General features: G+C 42.5%; 1 protein-coding gene across 1 annotated transcript in view; it reads right to left on the bottom strand.

The window, feature by feature from the left end:
* The window catches only part of PITPNM3 (PITPNM family member 3), a 729687-nt gene that overhangs the window by 159065 nt on the left and 557851 nt on the right, over positions 1–12771 (bottom strand). The window contains exon 7 of the mRNA XM_075333206.1: positions 4761–4880. Coding sequence (XP_075189321.1) covers positions 4761–4880 — 120 coding nt within the window. The remainder of the gene's footprint in view (positions 1–4760; positions 4881–12771) is intronic.

The following is a 12771-nucleotide window of genomic DNA, read 5'->3' as shown; positions in this document are numbered from 1 at the left end:
TCAATGGTCTGAATGGAGTGCTCAGTGGTATAAGAAGGAGGACTGTCCATTGCCAGTGAGACTCTTGCTACATGCTACCAATCTAGGACCTGCGGATCCGATTGGCAAGCCATAACCAAACCTGGATTATAACACTATATGGACTTCAGCATCGAATGCAAGGATTCGGCTTTGAAATCAAGGACTACCTAAAGAAGGAATTCAGCTTGGGACAATCCAGTCATCTGACTACAGACTTTGCGCACCTCAGCCAGCTTCCTAAATCTGGCGTTATTCCATTCTCGATGGGTGCCCACCGAAAGCGGGGTGCTGTTGGATTGGAGTAAGTAGCCCTGGAAGCTCTGAGGCACGGACATTCTAATCCCTGGTGAGCCAGCGGAAGGGTGAGACTCTGTTGCCTGTTAAATTTGTGTGTTTTGCTGGTTATGTGTTATGTGCCGTTAATTGTTTAGGGATCCAATAAAGTCTTAATATTGTGATTCCCTCATCCTGTGTTGTCTGAGTAGTGTTCCACCCACGGTTAAGGAGGTCTGGCGTTCAGTTGGGATGAGCCCTGGGCCATGCTGTCTTTCTAAAGGCGGCCAGGTCAGCGGACAAGAGCACCCACTGACCCCCGTGTCTCTACATATGGGTCCATAATAGAACTTTATGTAAAATTCATCTGAACCCGCAGAACCTGAACTTCCATGAATCCTCTAAAGGTGAACTATGGCACTTGAGATGGGTTTTTTTCTTGCCTCAATGCATTTGATTTTTACCACCAAATTTGAGAGGAACATCATGTAGGGGCAGAGGGGCAGAGACCCTGATTCCAGCGATGTGTCACTTACTGGGCAGGTTTTTGCTATTTAATCTTAGAGCAGATTAAAGAAGGCATTGAGACCCTGATTCCAGATATGTATCACTTATTAGACTGTGTGCTGTATTTACCATACAATCAGTATTTTTTTTAGCAGGATACTGTCATAACAGGTCTAGGTCTCACATGAGGAGCAGTCAGGCTAATCTGTGTAACCCCACCCCCAGCACTGATTGGCAGCTTGCTCACAATGCACAGTGCACACAGGAAACTGCCAGTCAGTTGTGGGTGGAGTAATACACAGCTCAGAAGTCTTAGCTCTGCTACATCTACATCAGACAAAACAAGAATTCTAGTGAAACTGCACCAAGCAATCTTGTAAGTGACACATCTCTGGAATCAGGTTCTCTGCTCTCGGGATCCACAGCAAAAACCTGCTGACACATTCACTTTAAATGAAACCGTATTGCCAAATAACCTCAACACAACCAAAAATGCTCATTATGTATTTATCTAGCAGTTTACTCCACATGCCATGCCATTGTTTTATAATGATATGAAAAATGTAATGTAGATGTTTTTGAATTTATTGGTTGGAAAGAATCAATGGTCACAGTTTTTCCTTCAGACACAAAGGATAGCCTAAGGGGTACTTTGCACGGTGCGACATAGCTAGCATCGGCTAGCGATGCCGAGTGCGATAGTACCCGCCCCCGTTGCACATGCGATATGTGGTGATTGCTGCCATAGCGAACATTATCGCTATGGCAGCTTCACACGCACATACCTGCTCGGCGACGTTGCTGTGACTGCCGAAATATTCCTCCTTCAAGGGGGAGGTGCGTTCGGCATCACAGCAACGTCACCGCGACGTCACTAATCGGCCGGCCAATAGGGGCGGAGATGAGCGGGATATAATATTCCACCCACATTCTCCCTTCCGCATTGCCGTCGGGATGCAGGTAAAGAGATGTTTGTCGATCCTGCGGGTTTACACACAGCAATGTGTGCTGCCGCAGGAGCGACAAACAACATCGTACCTGTGGTCGACCCGACATTATGAAAATGACCGACACTACACAGATCACCGATTTTCGATGCTTTTGCGATCGTTTATCGGCGCATCTAGGATTTACACGTTGCAATGTCGTTACCGGCGCCAGATGTGCGTCACTAACGACGTGACCCCGATGATATATCGGAAGCGATGTCGCAACGTGTAAAGCCCCCCTAAGTGTTATGTTCTTTGAAGACAATGTCTTTGGCCTACATGAAAATGTAATACAGCCTTTCATCCTCAGGGTACAAAAATAAATTCAATTACACTCTGGATGGTCGCTTGTAGTGCTGTAGAGACTATAACTATCTGGCTCAGGTCTTCCCATGAAGCCATCATTCTATTTCTATACTAGAGTGGATATTATTGTTATAGCTTTCTCTGTGCCATGAAATATCCGGTAGATATGAAATCAGATTATTACACTGATAGAGAGGAGGTAAGAGAGGGAGAATGTGAAGTACTACTATTTCTTTCAAACCAAGAAGTGAAGGATATTCCAGATAACTTTATTATTACAGTATAACCATGTAGGGCCAATACTTTTTGCAAAAAGGAATCAGTCAACAAGAAATTGAAAAATAAATACTTAAATGTACTTGGAGAATTGCTATTAGTACATATTCAATAGGAGAAACTGATAGACATCCAGCAAGCGAGTCTTCGTAAAATAATTATTTTATTCCAAATCCATTTAAAAGGTATGGGAAAGCATAGAGGCCAGGTATATTAAAATAGGAAGATAAAAATCTTCTAAGCACTGAGGTAAATACAATGACTAAGGACTAAATCTGAAACGCGTCATTGTATACAATGTCTAAGGACTAGCTACAAAAGCGTCATTGTATATAATGACTAAGGACTAGATCTGAAACACATCATTGTATACAATGACGAAGGACTAAATCCAAAATGGGTAATTGTATACAATGACTAAGGACTAGACCTGAAATGAGTCATTGTATATAATGACTAAGGACTAGATATGAAATGGTTCATTGTATACAATGACTAAGAACTAGATCCGAAACGGGTCACTGTATACAATGACTAAGGTGTTGTGAATGTCAGTTATGCTTTTGCTGCTGTGAGGCTTCCTCTTGTGGCCAGGAATGGTTTGGACAGAGACCAGGTGTGTTGAGCAATGGGCGTTTCCATTGCTAACACTCTGCCTATTTAAACCCTGGTCTGCTGGCAGGCTATGCTGGATGTCAGTTGTTCTTTGTTCACCAGCCTGCTTCATCCTGCTCCAGACCACATCTATCCCAGATAAGTGCTTGGCTCTTTATTTGTTGTTTGGTTCTTTTTGCTCTTATCTGAGTTTGTCATTTGCTGTGGTTATTGTCAGTTTATTTGCATGCAGGAATCTTCCCTCTCAGTTGCTTAGCTGGGAAGCTCCCTGCAGCTATGTTTGGAGTATTGCTCCTATAAGTCCATGTGTTTTTTGCTTCTTGAATTTGTAATGGTTCCTGCTTTCTGTTCATTGGTATGACAAGAGCGCCTGGTATAGGACGGAGTTCAGACCTAGCGATCTCAGGGCTTTTTTGTACTATCAGGTTTTTGGATTTTTGTAGGGTTTTTCTCTGGCCACCATCAGTCCCTTTCCTATCCTGTCCTATTTAGTCAGTAGGGCCTCACCTTTTGCTAATCCTATCATCTATCTGTGTATTGTGTTTTCCTATATCACCGCAGTCTTTGAATGTGGGGGGCTTGCTACTCTTTTGCTATCTATTTTCTGAGGCAGAGAGTTATTAATCTTTCCTTCCTTTAGGATAGCTAGTTCTCCGGCTGGGTTCGCGGTGCACAGGATGTTAGTGCACCCCTCGGCTACTTCTAGTGTTGATGGTTAGTAAGGGGATGGCGGCCAGATTAGTTGCCAATGCTCTTGTCACCTTTTACCAATGATTTATGGTTGTCTTCCATGGTTCTGGATCATAACACTAAGGACTAGATCCGAAACAGGTCATTGTATTCAGTGACTAAGGACTAGATCGAAATGCGTCATTGTATACAAAGACTAAGGACTAGATCCAAAACCCGTCATTGTATACAAAGACCAAGTACTAGATCCAGAATGGGTCATTGTATACAATACCTAAGGACTAGATCCAAAATAGGTCATTGTGTACAATGACTAAGGACTAAGGACTAGATTGAAAGGTGTCATTGTATACAAAGACTAAGGGCTAGATCCGAAATGTGTCATTGTATACAAAGACTAAGGGCTAGATTCAAAATGCGTAGGTTGTTTTTACCTCAGTGCTTAGAAGTATTTCTATCTTCCTATTTTAATATACCTGGCCTCCATGCTTTGCCATACTTTTTAAATGGATTTGGAATAAAATAATTATTGTAAGAAGACTCGCTTGCTGGATTCTCACCTATTTCTCCTGCTGAAACCCCTCTGACTGCACTATCAGAATCCACTGCAATGACTATTCTATGTAAGGGTGAACTGACAACATTTTTCCTATAATAGTATATATTGGTATATAGATAATTACTGTATTTTTTGTCACCCAAGCTAAAAAGCAGAATGAGTGATTCTAAGACCAAACATTCTGAGGTTAAAAAAATCTTCTGGACTCCACTGTGCACTCACCTGACCCACTGGACACTCACAAGATGTGGGCCCTTCAATTGGTAAACTGATATACCAACTATCTTGTCATATTTAGTATTGAGATCTCCATTGGGAGTTGAGATTTTACATTTGTAGTGATTTCGGTTACATTGTATTGACCGTATATATTCTGGCTCTCTTTGTTAATATTTATATTGTTTAATAAATACTAATATCCCAGGATCCAGATGTTACAAGTGCAATTATATTCTGAAGGATACCTGGTTGAAAAAAATAGGATTCACCACAATCACACTTGTTATAACTTATTAGTCATGTACCTGTGTGCTGCTGCCGCTTCCCCTCCGGCTGCTGTTCTGACTTTCACCAGGTGTCTTGGCACTGTAACATAGAGCATCAAAACCCAGGATACCTCCAACACAGTCTCCAATCAGACAGACCTAGAAGAACACAAAAAATAAATGTATCTGCCAGTAACGAATGAAGAACGTGAAAGTAAATAATCTAGAATCAGATATGCTTAGCTGCATTGCATTTATGAATTTAGGAAGGTGTGGAAAAAAATGCTGCAGAGTATAAATACATTAAAAACTAGAAGTGCTAATAGTTTATTTTAAACAATTAACAAAATGCAAAATTAATGAGCAAAAGAGAAATCTAAATGAAATCAATACTTGGTGTCACCACCATTTGCCTTGAAATCAACATCAAAATATCAATTTGTCTAGGTACACTTGTACTCAGTTTTTGAAGGAACTTGGCAGGGAGGTTGTTCCCCTTGGAGAACTAGCCAAAGATCTTTTGTGGATGTAAACTTGCATAAATCCTTCTGTCTATATATAATCATATAATCACTGATAGCCTCTACACTGTGTACAGAATTATTAGGCAAATGAGTATTTTGATCACATGATACTTTTTATACATGTTGTCCTACTCCAAGCTGTTTAGGCTTGAGAGCCAACTACCAATTAGGTAAATCAGGTGATGTGCATCTCTGTAATGAGGAGGGGTGTGGTGTAGTGACATCAACACCCTATATAAGGTGTGCTTAATTACAGTCGTATGAAAAAGTTTGGGCACCCCTATTAATGTTAACCTTTTTTCTTTATAACAAATTTGTTTTTTGCAACAGCTATTTCCATTTCATATATCTAATAACTGATGGACTGAGTAATATTTCTGGATTGAAATGAGGTTTATTGTACTAACAGAAAATGTGCAATCCCTGGCACGGTGGCTCAGTGGTTAGCACTGCAGTCTTGCAGCACTGGGGTCCTGGGTTCAAATCCCACCAAGGACACTATCTGCAAGGAGTTTGTATGCTCTCCCCGTGTTTGCGTGGGTTTCCTCCGGGTTCTCTGGTTTCCTCCCACACTCCAAAGACATACAGATAGGGACTCTAGATTGTGAGCCCCAATGGGGACAGTGTTGCCAATGTATGTAAAGTGCTGTGGAATTAATAGCGCTATATAAATGAATAAAATTATTATTATTATCCCCATTTAAACAAAATTTGACCGGTGCAAAAGTATGGGCATCCTTATCAATTTCTTGATTTGAACACTCCTAACTACTTTTTACTGACTTACTAAAGCACTAAATTGGCTTTGTAACCTCACTGAGCTTTGAACTTCATAGGCAGGTGTATCCAATCATGAGAAAAGGTATTTAAGGTGGCCACTTGCAAGTAGTTCTCCTATTTGAATCTCCTGTGAAGAGTGGCATCATGGGCTCCTCAAAACAACTCTCAAATGATCTGAAAACAAAGATTATTCAACATAGTTGTTCAGGGGAAGGATACAAAAAGTTGTCTCAGAGATTTAAACTGTCAGTTTCCACTGTGAGGAACATAGTAAGGAAATGGAAGAACACAGGTACAGTTCTTGTTAAGCCCAGAAGTGGCAGGCCAAGAAAAATATCAGAAAGGCAGAGAAGAATGGTGAGAACAGTGAAGGACAATCCACAGACCACCTCCAAAGACCTGCAGCTTCATCTAGCTGCAGATGGTGTCAATGTGCATCAGTCAACAATACAGCGCACGTTGCACAAGGAGAAGCTATATGAGAGAGTGATGCGAAAGAAGCCGTTTCCGCAAGCATGCCACAAACAGAGTCGCCTGAGGAATGCAAAAGCACATTTGGACAAGCTAGTTACATTTTGGAAGAAGGTCCTGTGGACTGATGAAACAAAGATTGAGTTGTTTGGTCATACAAAAAGGCGTTATGCATGGAGGCAAAAAACCACGGCATTCCAAGAAAAGCACTTGCTACCCACAGTAAAATTTGGTGGAGGTTCCATCATGCTTTGGGGCTGTGTGGCCAATTCCAGCACTGGGAATCTTGTTAAAGTTGAGGGTCGCATGGATTCAACTCAGTATCAGCAGATTCTTGACAATAATGTGCAAGAATCAGTGACGAAGTTGAAGTTACGCAGGGGATGGATATTTCAGCAAGACAATGATCCAAAACACCGCTCCAAATCTACTCAGGCATTCATGCAGAGGAACAATTACAATGTTCTGGAATGGCCATCCCAGTCCCCAGACCTGAATATCATTGAAAATCTGTGGGATGATTTGAAGCGGCTGTCCATGCTCGGCGACCATCTAACTTAACTGAACTGGAATTGTTTTTTAAACAGGAATGGTCAAATATACCTTCATCCAGGATCCAGGAACTCAGTAAAAGCTACAGGAAGCGACTAGAGGCTGTTATTTTTGCAAAAGGATCTCCAAAATATTAATGTCACTTTTATGTTGAGGTGCCCATACTTTTGCACTGGTCAAATTTTGTTTAAATGCGGATTGCACATTTTCTGTTAGTACAATAAACCTCATTTCTATCCAGAAATATTACTCAGTTCATCAGTTATTAGATATATGAAACTGAAATAGCTGCTGCAAAAACCCAAATTGTTATAAAGAAAAAAGGTTAACATTAATAGGGGTTCCCAAACTTTTTCATATGACTGTATTAGGCAACTTTCTTTCCTTTGGCAACATGGGTCAGAAGAGAGATTTGACGGGCTCTGAAAAGTCCAAAATTGTGAGATGTCTTGCAGAGGGATGCTCAGTCTTAAAATTGCCAAACCTTTGAAGCGTGATCACCAAACAATCAAGCATTTCATGGCAAATAGCCAACATGGTCGCAAGTGTTGGGCAAAAAAGGCGCAAAATGAATTGAGGAAAATCAAGCGTGAAGCTGCCAAGATGCCATTTGCCACCAGTTTGGCCATGTTTCAGAGTTGCAACATTACTGGAGTATCAAAAAGCACAAGGTGTGCGATACTCAGTGACATGGCCAAGGTAAGGAAGGCTGAAAAACGACCACCTTTGACCAAGAAACATAAGATAAAACATCAAGACTGGGCAAAGAAATATCTTAAGACTGATTTTTCAAAGGTTTTATGGACTGATGAAATGAGAGAGACTCTTGATGGGACAGATAGATGGGCCAGAGGCTGGATCGGTAAATGGCAGAGAGCTCCACTCTGACTCAGATGCCAGCAAGGTGGAGGTGGGGTACTGGAATGGGCTGGTAGCATCAAAGATGAACTTGTGGGACCTTTTCAGGTTGAGAATGGAGTAAAGCTCAACTCCCAGACCTACTGCCAGTTTCTGGAAGACAACTTCTTCAAGCAGTGGTACAGGAAAAAGTCGGTATCGTTCAAGAAAAACATGATTTTCTTGCAGGACAATGCTCCATCACGTGCATCCAACTACTCCACAGCGTGACTGGCCAGTAAAGGTCTAAAAGATGAAAAAATAATGACATGGCCCCCTTGTTCACCTGATCTGAACCCCATAGAGAACCTGTGGTCCCTCATAAAATGTGAGATCTACAGGGAGGGAAAACAGTACATCTCTCGGAACAGTTTCTGGGAGGATGTGGTGGCTGCTGCACACAATGTTGATCGTAAACAGATCAAGCAACTGACAGAATCAATGGATGGTAGGCTGTTGAGTGTCATCATAAAGAAAGGTGGCTATATTGGTCACTAATTTTTGGGGTTTTGTTTTTGCATGTCAGACATGTTTATTTCTAAATTTTGTGCAGTTATATTGGTTTACCTGGTGAAAATAAACAAGTGAGATGGGACTATATTTGTTTTTTATTAAGTTGCCTAATAATTCTGCACAGTAATAGTTACCTGCACAAACAGATATCCTCCTAAGGCTATGTGCGCACATGTGCGCTCTGCACCGCACCAAAAAGGTGCGCTTCAGAGCGCAGCTGAAAAGCTCTGTTCTGAAGCGCATGGTGCCGGCAGAGAACGTGCGCTCTGCATGCAGCTCCTGCCATAGACAGAGCAGGGACTGCCGGCAAAGCGCACAGAAGAAGTGACATGTCACTTCTTAGAAGCAGCCGAAGCGCTGCGCTCTAAGATGCCAAGTACGCACGGCCCCTGCACAATCTCCATAGATTATGCAGGGGACGCAGGACGCATGCAGTTACGCTGCGCTACAAAGCGCAGCGTAACTGCATGTAATACGCACACGTGCGCACATAGCCTAAGATAGCCAAATCTAAAAAAAAAACAAAAACACTCCAACTTTCAAAAATATTAAGCTTTGATAAATGAGTCTTTTGGGTTGATTGAGGACATAGTTGTTGATCAATAATAAAAAAAAATCCTCTAAAATACAACTTGCCTAATAATTCTGCACACAGTGTATGATGTTGACATAACGGCTCTGTGGACTCCATCTCAACACTTCCAGGACTCCTTGTTCTTCATTACACTGAAAATAGTTTTTAATGATATTGGCTGTATGCTTGGGTTTGTGCTCCATCTTTTAATATTTAGTTTAAAAAGACCAACACACAAATTTGTGTGTTGGTCTTTTTAAACTAAATATTAAAAGTTATGTTTTAATTTTTCCCAGCTTCATACAATCCCTTTTAACTCGGTAGAGTTTATTTCCATGGCTAATTGAGGTTGCTCTCCATCTGCAGAATAAATCAGGAGAGATTGCATGAAGGATAAGTATCTGTCTGTATTTCTCAGCATTGAGGACCCCAATAATCCTGACCAAATCCCCAACTTTATTTGCTTAACCCCTTAAATTTTTCATTTTTGCTCTTTAGTTTTTTCATCTTCTTGTTCCAAGAGCCATAACCTTTCTATGTTTCCCTTGATATAACCATTGAGGGCTTGTTTTTTGGATGAGTTGTAATTTTGAATGACAAGAAAAAAGATGAAAAAAAATCCTCACCAAATATAAAATAAAATCTATGTATTCAACATCTGAACGGTGTACGGATCTTCAAGGCCGGTAGATGAACAAGGAAGAAAAAAGGTGTGTATTCAGTACTGAAGATTATAAAAAATATCAAATTTATTGTAAAAAAGTAGATAAAAAATGACAAATTAATCTCTGATGTGTTTTGCACAGAAAAGTCCAATTGCATTGAGGCCATACCGATGAGGGGTCAGAAGAGCATGCCCACCTTCCGGCAAGTGTTAAATGTCGGTGTCAGAGATTGACTGAATCATCTAAGGGCGGCTTTGCACGTTGCGATATTGCACGTGCGATGTCGATGGGGTCAAATCGAAAGAGACGCACATCCGGCGTCGCAGTCGATATCGCAACGTGTAAAACCTTTTTGATACGATGAACGAGCGCAAAAGCGTTGTTATCGTATCATCGCTGCAGCCTCCGACATTTCCATAATGCCGGTGCAGCGACAGGTACGATGTTGTTCCTCGCTCCTGCGGCAGCACACATCGCTGTGTGTGAAGCCGCAGGAGCGAGGAACTTCACCTTACCTGCCGCCGGCTGCAATGAGAAGGACGGACGTGGGCGGGATGTTTACATCCTGCTCATCTCCGCCCCTCCGCTTCAATTGGCCGCCTGCCGTGTGACGTCGCTGTGATGCCGCACGACCCGCCCCCCTAAGGAAGGAGGCGGGTCGCCGGCCAGAGAGACGTCGCACGGCAGGTATGTGCGTGTGAAGCTGCCGTAGCGATAATAATTGCTACGGCAGCTTTCACTAGATATCGCACGTGCGACGGGGGCGGGACTATCGCTGCAGCATCAGTAACACATTGTTACCGATGTCGCAACGTGCAAAGCCCACCTAACAGGTTAACAGCCATGGGCAGAGTACCGCTTTACCCACACTTTTTAGAGGCAGATGAAGGCTGAATTATTCAGCCTTCATCTGCAGTGAGAGGGCAGAGAGACGACTTGTAACGTTCATGGCACTTGGAAGAAGACCATAATGGAAGATGACCACAATGTTACTAGATCTTATGTGTCAGACCTTTAATAGTATGATATAGGCAAAGAGATCCTGAATCCAATAATCTATCACTTAGATTAGTGGTAGCAGCCATTCAGACACAATGTGCATTTTTAGCTTTAGTCACGTAGCAAAATTTAGAGGGCTGTCCCTGCCCACACCAAGCTTTCTACAGAGATTGTACATTGTCAGCAAGGTGTCAATCAGAGGAGGTGGTGTGCCGATCAACATGGCAGGAGTGTCTGGCTACTAAAACAAACATAGCAAATAAACAAACTCTTACAGCATGCTGGCTTCAGCATATATAGCAAAAACCTGCTGACAGATTTCCATTAACACTTTTTTTTTTAAGCATTCTTATTTTACAGCATTTTCTACACACCTTCCTAAAATGTCTGCACAATACTGTAGATGTATATAATTTTTCCCATCTCTTAATGAGAGGGTCCAGCATGAACAGTAGATCCTAGCAAAGTTTTTCTGCTGGCCTTAATACCACAATTCCCTGGTATGACGTTTCTACCAAAATCTGGAACTATACAACCATTACACAAATCGCAGCCTGTAAAGAAGAAAGACATAGAACAATGTTAGGCTAAGTTCATATGTCTATTAATCGTCCGTTAGAAAGGATCCAGAAGAGACCCGTGGGCCAAAAAAGTTCTGCAAACACTTTTTTGTCCGTTTTGAAAAAAAAGATTTTTGCAGGATCCGTTTTTTTAACATGGAAGTCGATGGAAAACCAATCTGTTAACGGATTGCTGTTTATCTTCCATTTAAAACTGATCCAGTAAGCAAAAAATCAAATCCTTTACAAATGCAAGAAAAGCGGATGGCTAAATAGCAGTTAACAGATCCGCCTTCCATAGACTCCAATGTTAAAAAATACAGATTCAGCAAAAATATTATTTTTCAAAATGGACAAGAAGGTTGCGTTTCCAGAACTTTTTGACAATGGATTGCAGCTGGCTCCATTCAAATGATTACTGGACATAGCCTTAGGCGGGCTTTGCACATTGCGACATCGCAAGCCGATGCTGCGATGTCGCACGCGATAGTCCCCGCCCCCGTCGCAGGTACAATATCTTGTGATAGCTGGCGTAGCGAAAATTATCGCTACGCCAGCTTCACATGCACTCACCTGCCCTGCGACCGTCATTCTGGCCGGCGACCCGCCTCCTTCCTAAGGGGGCGGTTCGTGCGGCGTCATAGCGACGTCACACGGCAGGTGGCCAATAGCGGTGAAGGGGCGGAGATGAGCAGGATCTAAACATCCCGCCCACCTCCTTCCTTCCGTACAGCCGCCGGCGGCAGGTAAGGTGAAGTTCCTCGCTCCTGCGGCGTAACACACAGCGATGTGTGCTGCCACAGGAACGAGGAACAGCATCGTACCTGTCGCTGCAGTATAATTATGGAAAAGTCGGAGAATGCACCGATGATACGATAACGACGCTTTCACGCTCGTTCATCGTATCATCTAGCATTTACATACTACAATGTCGAAATTGACACCAGATGTGTGTCACTTTCGATTTGACCCCACCGACATCGCACGTGCAATGTCGCAATGTGCAAAGCCGCCCTTAGGTCTGTTTCACACATCAGTAATTCTGGTACGAATGTGACAGTTTTTATATTAAAATCAATGGGTCTGCACACACATCAGTGATTTCTCACTGACCATGTTTTCATGCGGCGAACACATGTGTACGTAATTTCCACACAGAGACATGTTTGTTGTTTTCTGTCATCACTGATGTCCCACGGACCACACTATAGTGTGATCCGTGAAACACATACCAGAAAATCACGTACATTAAAAATAAAAAGCTTGGTAAACTCACCCGACTCCAGCACTGTTGTCTCCGGCCGCTGTGATCTGCTACTTACAAGCCAGCTAATTATTTTCATGACTATGTAGTTATGCACTGGACATCTGACCTGGAAGTAGCTGCGGAGGGGAGACAGCGGCGGCCGGAGACGAGTTCAGCACCATGGACAGCAGGAGCGGGGACAGGTGAGTTTATCTCCATGTGCTATCACGAATCACGGATCATGTTTAGCACATGGAGAACACACATGT

The sequence above is a fragment of the Anomaloglossus baeobatrachus genome, chromosome 2 (genome assembly GCF_048569485.1).
Source record: "Anomaloglossus baeobatrachus isolate aAnoBae1 chromosome 2, aAnoBae1.hap1, whole genome shotgun sequence".
NCBI lineage: Eukaryota > Metazoa > Chordata > Amphibia > Anura > Aromobatidae > Anomaloglossus > Anomaloglossus baeobatrachus.
Note: the sequence above shows the minus strand (reverse complement) of the source record. Positions and strands in the feature narration are given on the sequence as shown.